Source organism: Haliotis asinina, chromosome 9 (assembly GCF_037392515.1).
Source record: "Haliotis asinina isolate JCU_RB_2024 chromosome 9, JCU_Hal_asi_v2, whole genome shotgun sequence".
Taxonomy (NCBI): Eukaryota; Metazoa; Mollusca; class Gastropoda; order Lepetellida; family Haliotidae; genus Haliotis; species Haliotis asinina.
Genome location: NC_090288.1, coordinates 42,129,662 through 42,152,435, shown reverse-complemented (window position 1 = coordinate 42,152,435; position 22,774 = coordinate 42,129,662). Strand labels below are relative to the sequence as shown.

The 22,774-nt window shown below is 40.3% G+C and overlaps 2 protein-coding genes across 2 annotated transcripts; both read right to left on the bottom strand.

Moving 5' to 3' along the window:
- Nucleotides 1–523: 523 nt before the first annotated feature.
- Nucleotides 524–7,483, bottom strand: LOC137295713 (galactose-3-O-sulfotransferase 2-like). The gene is made up of 3 exons (XM_067827231.1): nt 7,420–7,483; nt 6,294–6,382; nt 524–1,908 (listed from the first exon to the last, which is right to left on the bottom strand). The coding sequence occupies exons 2-3, from the start codon at nt 6,305–6,307 to the stop codon at nt 669–671; spliced, it is 1,254 nt and encodes a 417-aa protein (XP_067683332.1). The 5' UTR covers nt 6,308–6,382; nt 7,420–7,483; the 3' UTR covers nt 524–668.
- A 4,878-nt stretch (nt 7,484–12,361) lies between these two features.
- Nucleotides 12,362–21,868, bottom strand: LOC137295716 (prostaglandin reductase 1-like). The gene is made up of 9 exons (XM_067827234.1): nt 21,763–21,868; nt 18,062–18,107; nt 17,539–17,589; nt 16,453–16,638; nt 15,862–15,979; nt 15,364–15,516; nt 13,500–13,605; nt 13,107–13,225; nt 12,362–12,472 (listed from the first exon to the last, which is right to left on the bottom strand). Exons 1-9 carry the CDS (start codon nt 21,866–21,868, stop codon nt 12,362–12,364), a joined length of 996 nt encoding a protein of 331 aa, XP_067683335.1.
- Between the last annotated feature and the right edge of the window lie 906 nt (nt 21,869–22,774).

Here is a 22,774-nt window from a genome sequence, read left to right as displayed (position 1 = left end):
AAAATCTCTATAATTATAGATTTCTGTCAGTAATGCCGTCACTCCTCTGGGAAGGTACCATGTAATATGTTTAAGAAAACATATTTAGATTATAATATTTAATTAGAAAGTTCGAGTGAATTATTGTAGCGCTGCATAAAATCGATCCACGCGCTCCCCACAGACCGTACATTATTTCAAGCGGACCCAATAGAGTTATGTCCCTTGGAACGCTCTTTACGAAAATCTTGCAACTCGTGTTTGAGGCAAGTTCGGCCGCGTGCGACAGTTTTTGATGTGCGGGGCAATCGTTTACAGTCCATCTATGGCAAATGTATTCAAGCTGTTCGCTTCAAACTTTCCGTTACCGATTTCAGGCGAGTCATAAAATCATAGTGTCCGATGAAACTGAGAGTAAGATCAAAATGTCATCTAAATTTGTCAAGAAAAATCGGCGAGTCATAAGATCATAGTGTCCGATGAAACTGAGAGTAAGATCAAAATGTCATCGAAATTTGTCAAGAAAAGTCTGAAGTGATAAATGTTTCGTATATATAGCATTTTATTGAAACCCACGAATACAAGGTTTGGTGTATGATGACAAACTGTGAAACATTATCATCAACCAAAAGGGATTCCAACCCGCGTTCATTAAATTCTGCAACACTAAAGCATCTCCGAGGAAGCCGTTACATGGGCAGGTTAAGGTAATAGGAAGTATTTGGTCCCTTCTTCTTGAGTCGAGTTTTGATGCTCTCCTTCATCATGCCAACAGCTGGAATCTCCTTCAGCATCATGTAACTGCAGTCACAGAAGTGTACCCTAAATTCGCGATTCCACCTTGTTGCAGCCACAACGAGGACTTTACCCATGTCACGTGACCCACTGTCGGCACAGAACCTCGTCACACCTCGCAGAACATGGCGGAGGTTCTCCACTTCGTCCTTGAACGAAGTGTCTTGGGTTTTAATCTCCTCCCGAAGTCGTCTTGAAAAGTGCTCATAAAGCATATAATCCAAATGTAAGAAATCTTTTGCCGTTTTTTTTAAGAAGCCTGTCCAACGAACGGGCTTCTTTTTCAGCTTGTTTTGTGATATATACAGTACGTCCTTGAGGCTCCAGTTCAGTTTTCGCTTCATCAGAATAATGGACTCCGGGAAAAGATCCGCATCCAGGATGAGGTCGAATCTAGATTCAAGCAACGAAAGATACTGCTTGAAGTAAGAGATGTTACCGGAATGTTCAGGAGGAAAACCAAAGTCAAGTGCCATCTTGTTGTTGGTGTGAGAGTAATAGATATCTTGGTTTTCGTATTTAGATGGGTCCAATAGAAATGAGCTCAACGGATCGGGCCCTGGTATCTGCTTTAGATACGGAGTTTTGTACAGGGTGCGGTAGTACCAGAATGCCGACACAAGGCGGTTTAATGGTTCACGTATTATGGCGATGTATACTGTGTCTTTCGGAAGATATGCTTCGTACACATCCTTCTCGAAAACAGAATGAAGGCATGCAATATCAAATGTCTTATTCCCCGGAGGTGGAAATAGTTTTCTTTTCCTCATGGCTGTATATCGCCCGATGATATGTCCTTCTCGTGGAACGACGAACGTTAAATGTCTTTGTTGACCAAACCTGTAAAATATGTTGAATAATGTAGAGCTTGCACACTTATGAACTTTTAGGAAAGCAACGTGTGTTTTTTCTACAGTATTTCCCAGGATGGGTTGCGATGACACAGCAAGATATCTGTTGCATTGTTGCTGTGTCATGTTGTACGCTGCATTCGTCTTCACAATAGTGATTGAAGCCATTCTTGGCGCAACCCTAACTTGGGGCCTCCTTGGAAGGTGCGGTACAGTTGGTAGAAGGTGTCGAATAAACACAGAGCAAGCCAGGGACAGCACGAGGCCGAGAACAAGCTTTAACCTAAAACAAACGACAGGGAAGGTTGGTTAAAATTTAAAAGAAATGTCTTGCAATTTATATTGTGACTGAATCAAGAAGAGAATATAGCAGGACGCGAGGTTTCTTTCAGATGACTCTGCTGAATTGTCTGGTTTTAGCATTTAAGTCATATAGACGAAACGTCAGGCATAGGATCACGAGGTCCGTCGTTCGAATCCCATGCGGATTAGTACCAAGACCTCAACTTCGAGCGTATGTGCCCTAAGGCCACACGCCCAACGGATTTGGCCCCATGCAGTTAAACGGAAGTCCCGGTTTTGATTCCGCACATAGGTACAATACGTGAAGCCCATTTCTGGTGTCCACCGCCACTATACTAATGAATATTGCTGAATGCGGTGTACAACTAAAGTCAGTCACTCACTAGGACCGAGAGTAAACAGTTAATTTATTACATCCTCCTGTCTCACAATCCGTAAGTAGTTACAGACTAGGTGAATTTGGGCCAAAGTGATACTGATGAATCAGTAAGTAACACAACATTCATTTCAACGCAGACCAACTCTTTGAAAAGGTCTCTCACGTTTGTCGATGATTACGAGTGTGTATTTTCTGTATATTGTTGTTATTAATTAAGTAATTATTATTATTGGGACACAACATTTAGTGTTTTGAATATTAATTATGATGGGTCACATTTCGTTTTAATAGCTGGTCAACACTTTTAACATTCTGGTTTTCCGGAATTTATCTGCTCCTAGTTTTCGATGTTTACTTCCGGTGACTTATTCTAGGGAATTCTACAGTGTTGACGATGTTCGTTTGTGCCCGAACTTTCGGAAAACGACTCAGTTTATATATAAATAGGCTGGTTGCCGTGTGGAGGGTGACACTCATATTCATTCATATTTTACTGGAGTTACTGCCAACATGCTTGATCATCAAAATTCCGTCAAAGACTGAATCTACATCATCTGCTGTCGCACCGATCGCTGTGTTGACATTCTGCCATAGTTGATTCTCTCTCACACCAATACTTTTGTGAGTTTGCTTTATTTTATTTTGTGACCCATTGACTTAGATTTTGTCTCTTGAATTGTACCTGAAATCTGCATTGTTATATCGACTTGAGACTTTGTATACCGTGCTCTCGTTGCATAAAAATAGAGTTTGAACGTAAACAACTTGTCTTTGTTCTGTTTTGCTGGCTCACAGGGGATTTCTTAAATTGTTGTCACGGTAAATTCTTAACAGTAACACGATAAAATAAAAGTTACTTAACAAAGTATCATAATTTTGTTTTAATTTTCCTTATGAAGTTTTACCAGGGTAAAATAACTGCAGTACAAAAGCGGGAACAGCCGAACGGGCGCGAATCACGTGACGTCTGTGACAGTTGTGACGTCATACCAAGAATCCCATGAGACAATGAACGTTACCTCTCACATTATGTCCTGGCCATTATTTTGAAAGTTTATGATCTTTTCAGTTAAGGCGAAAGTGAGTCGCCTTAAATACGCCCTCTGTACGCAAATACACACGCAAATGTGTTGCAATTGTCTCAGAGACAATTTACAAAAATATAAAAATATAGCAATCTCCACTTTAAAAAGTTGACAAAAGTGATTATTTTCAGAAAGAGTTCTTAAGAAATGCTGTCAAAGAACTCTAAGAAAAAAGATACATGACTTGTACATTCCTTTACAACGCAGTTTGCAAAAAGGCACAGATACAGAACATTCAGAGGTGATATCCAAACATCCGTCACAGAAACTTTTGCATACATTTGGGTTTCGTTACTAAAAGGTAGGTGTGGAAAACAGGCTGGTGCTATGTGAAAGAGTTGATATCCTGCTCTCATGCAACACCTACGTACGCACTACTAGGCATAAATGCCAAGAAGGACTCGAACCAGTGTTTTTAGACGAAACATGGGTGCGATATCTCCTGTACAGTAACATGAAACTCTGTTGGGCAAGGGCAAGCAACTCATTGTGTTACACGCAGGCAGTAAGAGTTTGGGGTTTCTACCTTGTTGTTCAGTCGTGTTCAGGGCGAGCTCCAAAGACAGCAGAGTCATTACCACACCGAAGTCAACAAAGACGTTTTCTTCAGATTGGTGATAACAGCTGGTTCCAGCACTTCCACAGAATTTATAGACAACGCACTATTTCAAAACGTGCAGGATCCAGATGCAACTTCCAACACCAGAAAACTAGGTGTTCAGTTTCCAGCAAAAAACATCTAAACCTGTTTATGACATAATAAAGCACAGGAAAATAACACCAATCTGTGATGTAGATCAATATCTCAAAGCTCACAACCATGAAACTTTCTATACCGCCTTACCATTGCGATCTCATTCAACAGCATCTGTGTCGGGTATCATAAAATCGGATGTGGGAAGCAACAATACATGTATCACGTTCCAACTTTCTGACGTTGAAAAGGAAGTACACAAAGTCATCAGTAAAATAGCACCAGCAATCTGGCAAAACTGTGTGCATAAAGTTAAGTAGAGAATCAGTACTGAATAAAAGTGGTTTCGATTATGCCACCATTTAACCAGTCATCACATGTGTACAATTTAGAGTAAAGTGAATCAGGAATTTCCTCAGATACCAGTCCGGAAAAGTTTTGAAACAACCCCTAAATGTTTACATTTGAACCTGCACATGCTTCCCGCCCTTGAGGCTGTTCCAGCAATATCGCTACTGTTGCTTTACCCTCGTAAAGCTTAACGCGGAAAACCATAACAAAACGATAACAGTTGTAAGTAACATTTTATTTTTTATAGACATACGAGATGAAACTTTTTCCTCGGAGTTAGTCTGATGATTTCATAACATTCTGCGTTGAATGAATGAATGAATGAATGAATGAATGAATGAATGAACGCAAGCCAGTTTGGATAGTGATTCACCGGTATCGGTTTGACCCAGGCTTGACGTTTTCTAATGATGGCGCGTCAGCGTAGCTCAGTAACTCCCGTATGTGCTATAAATATCAGCTTTGATATCATAAAGGTTGTAGATACACTGTGTCTTGGATGTGTGATCATGTAGCCAAACAGACTTCTATTTGTTTTATTTGCACGGATATCAACAGTTCGTTGAATCCCTCACATTTCGACCTGGCATGGGACGTGCTATGAAACTTGTAATCTCGCCATTTTATTCCCCTCTGCTATACATAGCAGACCAGTAGACAGTTGTACATACCATACCCAGTTAAATAATCAATGTATATTCATCCGGAGGGACTCCAAGATAGAAGAGATTCTCAGCAACTTGTGTTCGCAAATACACTACAACGCAGCGATGACTTAATTAAGCTGGTGACTTGACATTCTCCTTGTTTGTAAAGGGACAGGATTATAGTGTTATCAGGACAAACTAGTCTAATGTATAAGCAGGCCGGTATGCTCTTCATATTGTTTGGCATAGTTATATATAGCATTACTCTTAACAAAAGTAGGGGAACTCCATTTAGGAGATAAACATACTGTGCTATGCGTTCGGCTTTAACTCATTTTTAGAGCTAAGCTCCTTAAATATCCATGAGTTTCCAACACAGTATGTTTATCTCTATTCTACCATAGCTGCGTTGTTAAGATGTTAAAACGAACAATTTACCGTCGCGACGGTTCCACTGCGCTAATCGGTTCACATAACGTGATTGTCTACCTCTGAGTGGTTTTAATTAACCCATAATCATTATGTATGGTAGCATTGCACTTAATGATTGAAAAATGGGGAGATGTATAGCAAGTCTACCAAAGCAAACTTTCCCACTATGCAGAAAAAGACAGAAATCTTCACATTAATCGTGGAAATAGCAACATAAACATTACCTCACCACTGAAACAGTGAAAAAAAACGGCAACGACAGACTAAAAAAATCGGCAACGAAAGACTTAAAAAAATAAAACGGCAACGAAAGACTAATATGAAACTGCAGCACGTTTGAATCAACAAAGTTTGACCTCTATTGCACATGCGCACGACTATTTGCGCTTCTTTCAAATTTCAACCATGAACCGCCTCGCGTGGAAACAGTTTTGAATTTGTCGAAATAATTACTGTCAATCATTTCATACGAATGGAAAGTAAACTAAACAGGTGTGCACACAAGTATGAGGGTGACAAATCGAAGTACTTTAAAAAGGGGGTGTAACTTTTGTCCAAGTTGGAAAATGTCAATATGCAGTCGAGACTTCCGTTTCCCTGTACGCATGCGCAAAATGAAAGTTGGAGGCCCGTCGTCTTTTTATCCAGTTGTTGCGATTAACGTTGCCATTTTACATAGATGATAACAACGCAAAGGGAAATAGATCACATGAAAGAACATATTCCCAATGAAAGTGAGCTGTTCTGCCAAAGGTGCCAACAATCAAACCAACCAACCTTGGAAACCGCATATCGAGCAAGTTCTTGTCTTGTATTACAAAACTTGTTTTGCTCTTTCAATACATATCCATTGCTGGTATGTGAAGCTGAAAATAAATTACAAAAAGTATTGACAAAATGTGCTCAGGAACTCTTTCAAAGAATAAAATATCGATGGTGTGAACGTTTTTCAGAGCAAATGTTGTTCAATAAATTAATGTTTTATCAGTTCTATATTGGTTATGGGACATTCAACATCTTAAGTTGGTACATGATGTATGGGCCAAACTCCTTTCATGATGACCATGCATTGTTGACAAATAGAACTTGCAGTTCCTTCCTGAGTGCCTAACACGCACTGTGCATAACTGTGAAATATACGCCCAGAAAATGTGGAGTATGAGCACAGAAACACCACCGCATATGCCCAGTAACTGAAGTGTGCATCAGGATACTGAGTTATGCACCCAGGAACATCGAAGTATACGCCCAGAAACTGTGGGGTATACTCCCAAAACTGTGAAACGCGCTTCCAGACACTGATTGCGAAGTATGCTTCCAGAAACTGACGTATGCGCTCAGAGACTGTGGCGTATGCTTCCAGAAACTGAAGTATGCGGCCAGTTAGAGTGAAGCATACGCCCAGAAACTGTGAAGTATGCTTCCAGAAACTGTAAAGCATACACCCAGTAACTGTGAAGTATGCTTCCTGAAATTGTGAAGCCTACACCCAGAGACTGTGAAGTATTTATACGCCCAGAAACTGTGAAGCATACGCCCAGTAACTGTTGAACCTACGAGTGGTCAGGCTCGTTGACTTGGCTGACATATGTCATTGTATCCCAAGCGTATCGATGCCAATGCTGTTGGTCACTGGATTGTCTGGTTCATACTCAAATATATGCATGCCGCCGCCATATAGCTAGAATGTTGTTGGATGCGGCGTAAAACGGCAACCACCCATCCCTCTACTGACTTATCATTGTTAATAGCAGCCTTATCATGGGCAGCGTAGAACTGAGGCCCCTGTCACTACACAGCTACATCAGTGTCATACATGTCTGTGAATATCAGATGGCTTCAAATATAATTCCAACAAGTCACTCATGCTACATTTGTATGTCGAAATGTTGAAAAACCTTACCTGGCTCCACTTGCACATAAGCCACACTGAGCCTGTTGTATGTTACCTACACAGGACTATTTATGTGACAACCAACTTTCAGGAGAGTATATCAAGAACATATCAAGGTGTAGATGGTATTTCTATTGATTCGTTTTATCAGTGTTAAACAGCTGTAAAGTCCGAAGGTCGTAGCTAAATCTCCCCATTAACAAATGCATTGCTACAGTCTGTTCCTGCAACAATCAGCTGCTCGTATTGCCGTTCCGTGTTCGCCCGACCGTGGATCTACATCACATTCATGCACATGTACGATGATTATAGTATGAATGATAGTATAAACCTTATACTCACATAGGGTTACTTTATCTCATTCAATAAATCTTACAACAGACAAGACAGGATAGGATAAACTCGCCCCATAGTGCAAAACAGAGAGACAGTGATTCGTATCGGTTCATTGAGTGAGTGAGTGAGTGAGTGATTGAGTGAGTGAGTTGAAATTCATAGTTACATCGGCAATATTGTAGCCATATTGTGACTTGAAAGGTGTTAATTAACAATGAACACATTTACATTATGCGACGAAGGACGGTAAAATAACTAGATTATCACAGGAATAGATTTAAGACTAGAAATTAAATCTGAAATATTCTATAAATATATATTAAATCAAAAATACCTATCAGCAATACAATATGAAAACAGGTTCTTGCCAACAACTGAAGGCAGACCACCATACTAGGGACCGTGGGCCTCGGTCCATTGGAACGCCCGCACCACTCTACTCATGTTTAAGGTATCTGTTTGAATGAATAGCCGAACCTAATCTTGATCATATGTTCCAATACACCGTTTTGAATCATAAAAAGGTATATGTTACCGGGCATCAAAAAGAGGCGATTCATTCCTTTACAACTGTTCTTGATTATTATAGCCTTGATTGTTATATAACTTATTCTGTTCCGTCTACAATGACGAATGTGTTTTGTACTGATATCTAAATGACAATGATCACAAAGACAAACAAGCAGTAAATACATATCTCTATCGATATCTCTTGACATTTTGTCTTGTTTGCCACAAACATCCGACACTGACACAATCATGAGAATAACCACAAATGTAAACAGTGAATTTGTGGTGATTTATGATTGTTATAGAGATGCATTACTACCTGACACTATCCTCATCACTGAAGAACAGTTTCAGAAGATGTGTGCGTGTGCGCGCTCGTGTGTGTGTGCGCGTGTGTGTGTGTGTGTGTGTGTGTGTGTGTGTGTGTGTGTGTGTGTGTGTGTGTGTGTGTGTGTGTGTGTGTGTGTGTGTGTGTGTGTGTGTGTGTGTGTGTGTGTGTGAATTTCATCGAATGTGTCTTGCACTAACAGGCAGTTATTTTTATTCACGACCTTATGGCAAAAACCAAATCGGAACAGTAGCAAAAGTACTAATGCGTTTGTAGTGACCTTGCAGGTAAGTACTAATTATAATTATGCTGATACTCTACAACAGGGCAGAGGTTCAAACCAAGTCCACACCTGTAACAAGGGCGATGTTTGTGATGTCCTTCTAACAAAGTGCCGGTTAAATGATGTGACTACCACGTGGTTGTCTACATCTACTGCAGTATACACCGTTGGCGATGATGATGACACACTGCCTGATACTATCTGTAGTCCATTACGGTGTCTTCCACAGCGTCATATTAACTACCACGGCACATTACCGCCATTCATGTCGTTTCAATCCCCACACATGTGCAGGTCGTTAAAACACACGCCCTGTTAGACAGGAATACCTAAAGTAACAAATGCACAATTTTCAGAACATGGCAGATTTTATGACACATACATTGCTAAGTTGAATAAAGCTGATGACGAACATCTGGTGCCTTTACTTATATCCACTTCGGTTTGGAACATTATTTCAGCAGAATTCCTGCTTTATCAAGTGTTTTGCCGAGGACAGTGGAGGTCTTTGGTTGAAACAGACACGAACACATTTTAACCTGTTATTCTGTCACCAGGCGTAAGATCGATTTCATAATAGAAACGGTTAGTCTAGGGTTCGAATCCCAGATGTTCCCTGATGATGATAGCATTGTCAACCAGTTCATGTGTTTCAGCAGTGTGTCCAAATATTTTCGATCCGGCACTCATGAAAATAAAACAAAGTTCAAAGTGGAGTCAAAATAAGCTTTAAGAAGTGTCCCAATTTATACAACAAACAAAATGTAAGGAAATATGTAGACATGTATATATCCGTTTATAATTTGTGAAATGTTGTTTTCATTGCATTAATGAAAGGATAGCAACCACAAGTTTAGTATATATTCTATATCAGTTGAAGTTTATTTCTGTTATCCTGTCATCAGAGAAGAACCCGGTTAGAATTGGTTTTCAGTCACCCATACTGCCATAGGCGACTAACTGGATCATTTACTCCCCCAGCATAATTGCCCTAAAGGATTATGTTGTCTTAGTTGATATCTCTATTTCCCAGTACGACCCCAACCACCGTCTGCGATACCCTCCCTGGTTTTCCTACCTGTTCATTTTCTAGTCATAGTGAGACTACGGAAGCGTAGTATGGTCACGGCGAAATTTCTTTTTGGTGTCAGTATCTCCACGTCGTACGGCAGCTATACATCATTAAAGGTTCCAGTATCAAAGTTATTATTTTTCACGTCAGCTACCGTCTATAATGAAGACGGACATTTAAAGGGGGTCCTTTGTAATTAGTGGTGTTCCGATTAATTGAAATATTTGAAGATTGGTCGCAGTGACCAAATGACCAAGCAATCGATAGGAACATGAAGTTAGAAACGGATTCGGGATTCGGGATTCGGGATTCGGGATTCGAATCCCGAATCTGAATAATTTTTTTCAGATTCAAATACCCGAGTATGAAGAAAAGTCAAAGTTGAGACTGAAATTTTCCCGGTGTTACTAGCGGCCCCTAGTACCTTAGAAGGGGTGAGATAATGTATATTGACACTGTTGTTCATAACTCCGAATCTGAACAAAATATTCAGATTCGGGATTTGAATCCCGAATCTGTTTCTAACTTCATGTTCCTGCAATCGATCACATTTTCTCACAATAGAACACAAACGATTTGGGAGCTACTCTTTTAGCCTTTGCAACTCTTGACAATGGAACATATATCTTCGAAGTTGTCAAGGTCTGAAAACGTGTTTAATTCTTGAAAAAAACACACACACTTCACTAACTGAAAACTCATGAGTGAATATATATTGAAGGCCCCAGTCACACCAGGAAACGTATGTTCATGATATATTGGTCAGCGCTTTAGAGTAGTACGCTGCATCGTAATAATAACAACCCGCATAGGAAAATCTGAAAACTGACCTTAACCCATCTTTTTATGATTGTTCGTTAGTAATGAAGCAATCATCAATTACGAGTTACAACGAATTCCCAGCACTATCTGTAATACCATATCATCGCGCTATAATTTGCATAAAGTCATGATTTGGACCACATTGCTCATTTCTTTACTAATCACTCCTCACAAAAGTCCTGTTTAACGTTTCCTATCTTCCTACTAATAAGACTGTAGTTACGCCGAACATAGTTTAACAAACATGTCACACTTTCACATATTAACTACATAAATTATACATATAAATGGGGAAACTCCATATATTCTATTTCGGACGGCACCTTAGCCCAGACTTAATCTGATTTTATAGTGCAAGCTCGTTTAGGTACCATGCCGCAGTTAAGTATGAAGACCAAACGTAGACACATTATATTGACCCCGAGTCCACCAGTCCTTGCTTTGCCCATTAATGCGCCAGACATGGAGCATCTAGGGCCATATTCTGACGTGCTTTGGCATGATGTGGCTGGGTATTCAACCCGCGACCTTCTACTGTCCGGGCGGACGCTCAATCCACTACACCACGGAGGCGGTCCTATTATGAACGAAGAAAATCCAATATCCGCCATATTTTGTTATCTCAGTAAACCTCAGAAGGCATTTACGTTTATATTTGACACATCACTTTCAACGCCCGAACACAGATATATAACTATGTATAACACAGATATATAACTATGTATAACCGTCCTTAGTGTCGTAAGAAGAGACACTTCTTCCACGAAAGTTGGCTGGTTGCTTAGTTTTGTCTGTAAATGATCGAGTCCGGACCAGACAATCCAGTGATCAACAGTATTATCAACGAAATTTGGATTTGATGACGTGCTAAGCAAGTCAGCGAGTCTGATCCCGTTCGTCGCCTTTTGCGACAAACATGGGTTACTGAAGGTCAATACTCTAACCAAGATAAAGAATGGAATTATTCCTCCAAGTCAACCTAAGTAATATCTCGGCGTACATCACGTCTGTTGACAGTGTTGTTTCGTTATCCTCATCGTGGAGATAACTATTTGTTATGGAGCAAACAGACACATTCATTCAGCTTTGTCTTACAATATGAGAAAAGTAAATACAGCTACCGCATTATATTATGCAAACATTCTGTCTATAATTTCGGAACTAGTTAGTTTACAGAACTTGTTTGCTACAGATGCCATTTGATCAAATTTGATAAACGCAAAAATATAGATTTCAGCCTGTCGCCTGATCTGTATTTCAAAGACCTTAACTCACAGAATGTGTAGATTGCAGATTTTATTCATGTTTAATGAGTTACAGATCTTAACAGAACAGGACTACAACATCAGAATAACAGATCAGTCATAAACATTAAATACGTACATGGTGTATGCATGAACTTCCTGGGACTGAATCACTTCTAGACAAATGGAATTCCAGAAAAAATGTGACAAGTTATGAATTGGTTTACCTTCTAAATGTTTCCGAAGTTAAACGTACAAATCACTCAGCTACAAGATCATAAACAATTAATGCAGGTTGCCGATTTCATTAACAGTGGTCAATACAGATTGAAATAATCAGTGATGATATGCCTGATCTAGACCTTCACGAGCATTTTCCCGGTGTTGGCTCCTTTCAGAAGCTGCATGAAGGTCTTGGGCATGTTGTCGAGACCTTGTCTGATCGTCTCTGTGTACTTGATCCTTCCCTGGGAAAGAAATATGCTTTTTGAACATGATCAAAACTGCGGATCACAGATTACAGGAACAACTGATACAACCAGTTTGTGCCGCTTTTGGCAATACTCCAGCAATATCTACATAACCACAGACTTAACACGAGCCCGAATTATTTGTCAGGACTTGCGGGTGCCATATGGTTATATGGTCTTAAATTGGAATTCGTGTTGAAGAAATTTCACTCCAGCTTCGTTACAAACATCGTTTCACGAACACGCTAGTCTTGTGACCTATATGCTTTTTATAGAATATTTTGGTGAAATAGTGAATGTTGGTTTTAGTTACTTATGCCCATCAGTCACTTAACGTTATGGATAATGGTAAATGTACTGTTAAATGAATAGAATGGTACTATGAATCTTGTGAGTGAATTTAGTATTACGCCGCATTATTCCAGTTATTACTATATGGCAGCGGTTTGTAAGTAATGGAGCAGACAATCCAGTGATCGACATCATGAGCATCGATCTATGCAGTTCAGATACGATGACACGAGTCAACCAAGTCAATGAGTCCCGTTGGTCGTCTCTTATAAGCACGGGTTACTGTGGACCAATTCTAATTTTAAGAGTCTCTTTCTTTTTGAATTTAGATAGTGGTTACCTCATTTATCCATTTCCTCATTTGAGCTTTGCCTTCGGGATATCTTGCCCTCCATCGCAACACCATGAAGCCTTCAATTCTAAGTTGTTTGTGTAGGATTGTCATGAACGGATCTGGAGCTGTGAGTGGAAACAATACACTTATGGCTGTAGACACGAACACACACATTTTGCGAATTACATTAAACTCTAAGTCAACTCGAATCAATGAAATATATGATAATATATTGTAGGTGGTAGATATGGTCAGCAAGGTGTGCAGGAGAATAGCCCTGAACATGTTAGTTACATGCAGTTAATAACCTGTAACTATATTCCACACTTGAAGGAACTATACATTCGACTCTTCAGCAATAATATGTTATATTATTGACAAAAATAAGCTTATACTTACTGAGAGCTGGCTTGGCGTCATTGTAGACTGAGATACCGCCACAAACAGAAACACGACCAAACATTTTCATGTGTTGAAGAACTTTAGCCGTGAAATTTCCCCCTACCTGTAAAAGAACATGATTGTTGTGATTACGGATTGTGAACACAATGGTCTCAAACTGCCACATCTGTGCCAACCATCAGCCCATATCGCACGTAGAGGTTCATTCTGCTTTACTACTACCCAGGGCCCGTTTGACAAAACGTACTTCCTATACCGTAACACTGACTTGCGATAGTCGTCGCGCTACGAGAGCTCTGTGAGACGGGGCCCAGTGAGTTAACTACACAGATCATCCTCCTATGCGGCAGTTGTAAGTCTTTATGTAACATCGTAGTTGTAAGTCTTTACACATGTGATAATTGAAAGCCTTTACGTATATGGAGGCTCTACGTCTTTACGGATGTGCAAGTTACTGGAAGATGGTCTTTTGCCGTCACAGCTTGGTGTTTGATCAAACTGGACAACCAGGTCTACTCAACTCAGCGCTAACCACTGGTGTCCCTAACAACATAGACCTGTCCCGACACAATGTTTGCTTGTTACATTTTTCCTGCACAATTAATGAGCAAACATAGTCTCCTGGTATCATAATTCGGTCCTCTAATGTCCTTCTCACTGCTGAGCCTATAGATCCCTTTCTTCCCAAACTATGCGTAATCGCTGTCTTCAAATGCTCATATTGTTTTCCAGAAATACAATCACTGTTCAACCAAAGTTTGCTGCTATTAAATTTGTGCACAACTCTGTTGTTGCTTCTCCACTTGGCTTTCAACCCTGGTCTCTCACTGACAAAAATAGTTTTCATTACCCACTTTGGAGACGATGAGGTAGCTTACTGGTTGAATGCATCTAACTGATGACACGGTTCGATTCCCCACATGGGTACAATGTCTGAAGCCCATTTCTGGTGATCGCCGCCTTGGAATATTGCTGAATGCGACGCAAAACCTCACTCACGAACTCGCTACCTACTTAATATTCAACCCTGTTCTCCTACTACCTAATGGTTGTTGAACCCTGGTCTTAGACTACCCAGTAAGTTTATAACCCTGGTTTCCCACTGCCTAATGGTTGTTGAACCCTGGTCTTATACTACCCAGTAAGTTTATAACCCTGGTCTTATACTACCCTGTAAGTTTATAACCCTGGTCTTATACTACCTAGTAAGTTTATAACCCTGGTCTTATACTACCCAGTAGGTTTATAACCCTGGTCTTATACTATCCAGTAAGTTTATAACCCTGGTCTTATACTACCCAGTAAGTTTATAACCCTGGTCTTATACTACCCAGTAAGTTTATAACCCTGGTCTTATACTACCCAGTAAGTTTATAACCATGGTCTTATACTACCCAGTAAGTTTATAACCATGGTCTTATACTTCCAAGTATGTTTATAACCTTGGTCTTATACTACCCATTAAGTTTATAACTCTGGTCTCTCAGTGCCAAATTAGTGTTAATAGTCTCCCGCTGCCAAATTAGTGTTAAATCATGGCCTTCCTCTATTACATTAATGTTAAATCCTCGTCTCCTACTGCCAGATGAGTGTTCAATCCTTGTCTTCTACTGTCCATACTGTGTACCGTCTTATGTAACCGAAGCCATTTCCTCTGCGAGATTTAACTGTGACCATCCTTTGTCGCCCACTACCGGATCTCAAAGTTCATCCATTAGTTAAAGTTCTATGAAATCTTTATATCTTCATTATGTATACAAGAATAATAGTAATACCAGAAGTGGACACACAAACTGTTTTGTGTACATTCCTGGCGTTGGTTTTGTACAGTATTTTGACAATAGATGGACGCTGTACGTACATTATCAAAGTAGCAGTCAATTCCGTCCGGGGCCGCCTCTTTCAGGGACTTGTCAATGTCTTGTTCCTTGTAGTTGAACACGTGATCAAATCCAAGACTCTTCACCCAATCACATTTCTCCTTTGATCCAGCAAAGCCAATCACCTTGCACCCCTGAAAACGATGTTAAAACTATTGGTTTTTCGAAAAGTATGTGAGTAATATTAATCGTTTACGTAAATTACAAATTACCAATATCAAGAATTTAACGTCACGGCTCAACCGGGCAATATACAATCACAGCTGATATGATTCCAGTACACAACGGTTATTGCAGTGGGTTAAGCGCGTTAAATGGTTTCGGGTCATCATCTGGAACTGTTCATCTCAGGGAGGCAGGGGTCGGGATGGTGAAGAGGGGAAGTGCGGAGGAGTTGGTGTGGTGAGGTGGTGAGGTGGTAGCTCTTGAAGCATCACACATATGTTCTTGTTGTTTGATTACACTGTCTCAATTCTCACCTTGATCTTGGCGATCTGTCCGACAGCACTGCCCACCGCCCCTGCTGCACCGTTCACCACTACAATATCTCCAGCCTTTGGCTGACAAAGCTCCAAGAACCCGAAGTAGGATGTCATCCTGAAATGTGGCAGTCGCTCAATAAAAAAGCCCGACGGTGTTCACGCTGTTCCAATAAAATTACAGTTGCACATTCACTGATATCAACACACGTCATCGTAATCGACGACATTGGAGGTTTGTCTTTTATCAACCGCTGGTTTGTCTAGTGAGGACTTTCCTTCTGTGATATACTTGGAATATTGCTGAATGTTACAAACGTCATGGACACTACATCGTCAACACCGACAAAATCACCAACATATCAAATTCACCTATTCATTCATATCGTTGATTAACTGTCAAAACTCTTAAATCACTGACGTCGTACTTGATGACATCGAAACTATTCACTGACATCTAGGCCTATTGTAATTCGCTTACCTGCATCGCGTGTACTTTATAGACATGCCACCAAGTTCATTCATCTGAGGATACCTAATTCACTGATTAAAGACTTAATTCACTTATTCACTGTTGATGAGAACACTTACCCTGGCATGCCCAAGATTCCCAGTGCGACGGAAGGTTCTAGATTTCCAAGGTCGGGCACTTTGGAAAGAAATACGGCATCAGTAGCCTCCTTGCTTGTAGCGTCGACCAGTGTAGGTGAACGCCACCCCAACAGACCCTGCACCAGACATCCGACGGGGTAGTCCTTGTTTTTACTCTCCGTCACCCTGGGAACAAATGCTAAATATTGAACTAAACCGTATCGGTCTTAACCCGAACCTATGGTCTTTCAAATCATTTCTATGGCTTTTTTGTCTTAAAACATATCCCAATGCATCCGGCATGAGAAACCTGTTCGTAACAATAGATTTTCAATAGACGCGTGTAATGTGACAAAATATATAATGCACGTGCAATGCACCTGAAATTTGACACCTCGTGCCATTGATGGGTATATATTGACCACTGTCTTTGGTTTATTTATTGTAATTAGGAGTTTTCACGGAATGCAAAATGCCACAAATGAAACATGCAAATCGACATATTGCTGGAGGTCTCTTGAAAGAAGGACTCGGTACACAGTTGTCCGTCGTGTGAACGTCATTTCTCGTCTCTGGGAGAGACATCACCAGCAGAACTTGCTATGAAGATAGGCGTAGAAGCTTTCGACCTCGAGTTGCCACTCCGGGTACACCATCTGTGTCATCGAACAGCTACAACTGTAGCCGCAAATACAGGACTGAGAAGAATATCTGCACAGACCGTCAGGATCAGACTGCGAGAGGCAGGTTTAAGAGCTAGAAACCATTGTTTGGCCCCGTGCTGCGTCAGGAGCATCGACAACATCATGTTCAATGGTGCACCTCATGTTCACACCTGGACCCTGATGAACTGGCGTCGAATCTGGTTTCACGATGGATCGGGTGGTCAGGCTCGCTGACTTGGCTGTTACATGTTATTGCATCCCATTTGCGTAGATCGATGTTCATGCCGGGGGTCACTGGATTGTCTGGTTCAAACTTATTCTTTTACAGAATGCCGCCATATGTAGCTGGAATATTGCAGAGTGTGGCTTAAAACTAAACTCACTCACTCACGTGTTCAGTAGAAATCAAAAAGCTGCTTACCTCGCTACCTGTTCGCCCATGACGACACTCCCAACAGAAGAAACACGCGTCCTGCAAGATAAGTGAAACCAGATACAATGAGAGTGACTTACTGAAGTATGTTTGGTAAGCTATATGCAAAGTAGGTGCAGACTTGGTTTTGTTTGTTTGGGTTTTTCGTTTGGTTTCTTGGTGAATGCCACACTCAGCAATATTCCATCTATATGGCGGCAGTCTGTAAATAATTGAGTTTGGACCAGACAGCCCAATGACCAACAGCACGCAGTTGTCAACCATGTCAGCGAGTCTGCTCACCCGATCCTGTTAGCTGCCTCTTACGACAAGAATGGGTTACTGAAGATCAATTCTAACACGGATCTTCGCGGCTACATATGGTTTCTTAACGATCTGGCTCATCGTCTCACCATGTGTAAAGAGATCAGTGCTGCATATTCGACTTTCCAAGGGTGATGACCATATTTCAGTTACTGAGTAACTGAAGAAAAATTCCATTTCGGAAAAATTAATATAAGCTTGACCTTACCTCATGTATGGATCCACACTGAGATACACTGCATCACAGATGAATTCTAAAACAAACAAAACATGAGTAAAACACAAATACATAGACATAGTAATTAGACTATTTTAGTCTCAAAACCATTGTTTCATCCATTAGAACAATTCTTGACAATTCTATTTGAAATACCATCTCTCCGTCACCAAAATATTTTGTGTTTATTTTGACATAGTCAGAAAGGTACAATCGACCCTGCTATGGATGGTGCGTTGTCGAATTTATCTCTAAAGGATGCAGAGCCTTATAAAGGATGCAGAGCCTTAGGGTTGGACTAATGTTTAGTCTCTGAATAGATATAATTTTGAAAGTAACAAACAAACCTATTATACATTGAAAATGAGCCCTGGGAGAGCAGAGATTCAGAACCAGTAGTAATCTAGACTTGCCATATTTAGGGGTTTTGCGCTGTAGAGAGGGCTTGGCAGTAGGGAAAATAACGAGGTTCGGGGACTGTGAGACAGACTACCTAAGGCCTAAGGTCTGAGAAGGCCTGTATCAGACCTCGTAAAGTCTTAATTTGGGCGGTCTCGGTTTTGGTGATCAGTCTTCAGTTCCTGGTGATCTACAGCCCGTTTTTCACACTGTACTGCTGTCCCTAGTGATTTATATTTAATGATAGCGTTCTAGTTTTAAATAATGATCTGTGATTATCTAATAGTTTTACAGTCCCTCGATGACAGGTCTTTAAGATCATAATTTATTGTTTCTAATATTGACATAAACTGAACTGTTTTCGTCGCGATACGGTTGCAATATTGCCGATGTGACGCTAAATATCAACTCACTTATTTTTTGCATTGTAAAAGCCCTTTGTCGAAATCGTAAGAAACCAGAATGAAAATATATCTAGCTGAAGGTTAATGTAAAGTACCCTACATGTGTATGTTTAAGTGTCCTCACATGAATGTTCATTAAAAACACAGTAAACTTCTAGTTTGTGAAGTCGAACTTCGTCCAAGATTTACATTCGGTGTTGTCTACGGACGTTCTTAAAACGCGGTCTCATTTATTACAGTCCTGATGCCTGATGTAAAAGTAACGCATTAAAGCATTGTTAATCCAGAAATTATTCCCCAAAATGAATGAGCGAGTGAGTTTGGGTGGATGAACGGCTTAATGGATGGATGGATGGATAAATCAAATGGACGAACCAACCAACCACCAACCAACCAACCAACAAATAAATAAGAAAAGGAAAATATAATGTTATACATCCTGATTTCAGCTTTTGGTAAGAGGGAGACAGGGGTACATTAAGGTACATTACAGGAAATATCGAATATAATATTATGGAGCTGAAGTTAGGTACAGTCGTACTTGTCTCTGCTTGGTTTCACATCTGTAATTTATATACAAGCGAGTCACTTGTTTGTGTAGCCTGAAATATCACTTGCTATTTCGAATGACGGATCGCTGTCACCAGCGATAAGCAGTTTATTTACACATGTGTACAAATACCGCCAGTCTCTGGAAGAGGGTGAATGAATTGTACTCTCGAATGAACTGCCTGTTCGTGTCCTATATAACGGACAGATAACCTGTCCATTAACGGGGACGATGTGGCTTTCTGTCAATATAAAGACAGTTCAAAACCTCGGTCACCTAGGACACGGACCTGGGCCTCGTTTCACAATGCTGTTGTAGCGCTACTACCGTCGTAAGTCTGATATTGTGGTACAGGAAGTACGATGGTCGTCGCGCTATACAATAGCGCTAGCCTTGGCTTTGTGTGACGGGGGTGTTGGATGTTGCTTGGGCGTAGAGAGGGGGAGGGGGGAGGGGCACATCACTATAGTTAATTTACTGAACGTAATTAATACTTCCTAATAATTGCAATAATTATTATTTTCTCGTTGCTTCGATTTATTTCAGTGCTTCGATTTTTCTTGTTCCTTAAAGTTACACTGAAACGAGACATATATAGAGGTAAAGAACTACTATATCCATAGAAGTATTCCCCCCCTGTACATTAGAAGTGCACAGGTGCTGGACAGAAGGTCCGACCGAACCCAGGCATTCGCACGAACGCACCACTTGAAGACGGTGGCTAGCCATTCGTGAAAAATGTACACCAAGCGCAAACGCCTGCATCAGTGTACACGGCCACTGATGCAGGTAGAGTTTAGACATGTTTTCGTTAGGGCAACCATGCTGTCGGTGACTGTCTCGCATACAGTGCCAAATGAGGGCACAGTTGTTAGATGTCAAATAAGGACTTCAATTTAAACCACATGATGGTTCGGTGGTCACATAGGGTTGTGTCCTGTATAGTTTCAAATTAGGACATAATGGGGGATATAGTGACGTTTAAATATATATATATATATATATATATATATATATATATATATATATATATATATATATATATATATATATATATATATATATATATATATATATTTCTGTCAGTAAAACTACGTGCACTTTGAAAATTGTTGAGTTATTTTTAAGTCTTCCACTACTGCTCAACAGGTGCCCTTAATGGACATCAAACCGAATAGTGCTACCTAAGCTCTACCATCCTTTACGTCGTTATCTAAAAGCATTGTATGCATGTATTCGATCCTGGGGAATACGACTTGACTTTTCCTCGTGTATGTAGTAAATACCATTTTGACAAGGGTCTTAGTTGACGTGAAGTGACACTTACGTGGTAGCATCAGGAGATTACACGTCCTTCTTTTCATCCTGATTTTAAGTTATTTGTGATTCGGGTTAATATTGTTAAAAACTAAACATAGAGAATGATTCTAGGTGATACATCAGCCCATTTGAACGAACTTTACGATACAGGCCACGGCAAAGATTGGCTTGATTTAGCTATGAAGGAAAATTCTAAAGGTAATGCGTGTACATGTGTGTGCATATATGACTTCACCTTTATACCGAAACACATTCGTTTATGAATCGAAATATTACTAATTCTTAGATCGCCAACAATAAAAAGCGTTACAATAGCATATATATATATATATATATATATATATATATATATATATATATATATATATATATATATATATATATATATATATATATATATATATATATATATGCACTGGATTAAACGTTTATGTGTAAATGATGTTTTTACATTTAAGAACGCAGACACATAATTAAAGCTAATACGAAATGTTTAATGTAAAATATTTAATACTTTTACACGGTAAGGTCAAACACCTGCCAAGAGATCCTGGCATAGTTAATGACAACTCCACTGCCCATGGTTCTCCTCGTGATGTTTCATCATCACGTGAGATGCTTTTGTGTGATGTTCATTGACGGCACAATCATGTCTCACGTGTCTTAAAATATCATAGCGAAAATGTGATAAAAAAGAAAGAGTTTGCGTTTGATTAAAACTAATAAAATGCCACAAAAAAGACAAATCAATCGAAACAACGTGAAAGCTATTGAAACAGTGAGAAACTAAATGAAATCACGAGAAAATACGCCAATCAATGAGCAAAGGGAAATGTAGCTGAAAAATTGTCCTGTCCTATCCGATGCTTTACTTTATTGCTTATGCTTTTTTGTTTTAGTTTTCATCAGTAATTGAAATTTATGTGAAAGTTTACACCAGATTCGACAATATTTAAACACAATCGTGGCGACCTGTGTACGTGGGCGATCTCAAGGCCATCTTTACGCCATACTCTCACCTCCATTTTTCAACGCAGGCAGGTTCTCCTCTTCGAGCTTGAAGTTGGAGTCCTTTGGTTCTCCATCAAACTTGGAAGCAAGTATCCACTTCTTTGCCTTGACCATTGTGATGTGATCTTGCTTTTCTGTGTTCCTCGAGCTTTATTTATTGAGCTGGGGACATGACACAGCAGAAACCCTGAACGCGGAATGACCAGCAACTAATTCATTCGTCTAAAGTTCGGGGGTAATTTATCAGCATATCTATGCATGTTTGCGACATTGTGGGTTGTTGTGGGAGGCGTGACCCTGGGAGAATCTGCAACGTAATATCCTGGATTTTAGCAGGGTAGGAATGGTTTCTGGACACAACGTCCTAGTTTCCACGTGTGGATTCGATAGGTGCTCATGTAGCGATGTGCTGATGTAATGGTTGGACACGCTAGAGGCACATGTTATTGTTTACATGTTCTGGTCGTGGTTGTTTATATAGGAGAGATGACCGTCTGAGATGAAACGTGGTTGAGTGGTCGCAATATTGGACATGACTCAGCAAGTGTCCTACATGCATCGAGGCGGATAGATGAACTGTACCTCGGGTTTCATGATTAGGAGGATCGAAGTGGAGCTGAGTGAGTGAATGGGTTAGGTTAGCCTCATGCCACTGTTAGCCCTATTCCAGCAATATCATCGCGGGGGACACTAGACATGAACTTCACACACTGTAACCATATGTGGTGTCGAACCTGGGTCTTCGGCGTGACGAGCGAACGCTTTAACTACTAGGCTACCCCACCCCCCGACCCGGTGACAGTTTGCTGTCCTAGTGAAACCTGCAGTACTATGGTGCAGTCAACCCGTGGGCCATAACCAGGTCCAATCTGGGATTCAGACCTTATGAAGCAATGCTCTAATTTGATTTACATATTGCTGGTTGAGCAAAGCAAACGTGGTCCTTCAGATGTCCATACCTACAAAAATCAAACCAAACCACACGGCTGTATGACGAAAAAGGATTATGTCATCTTCCAA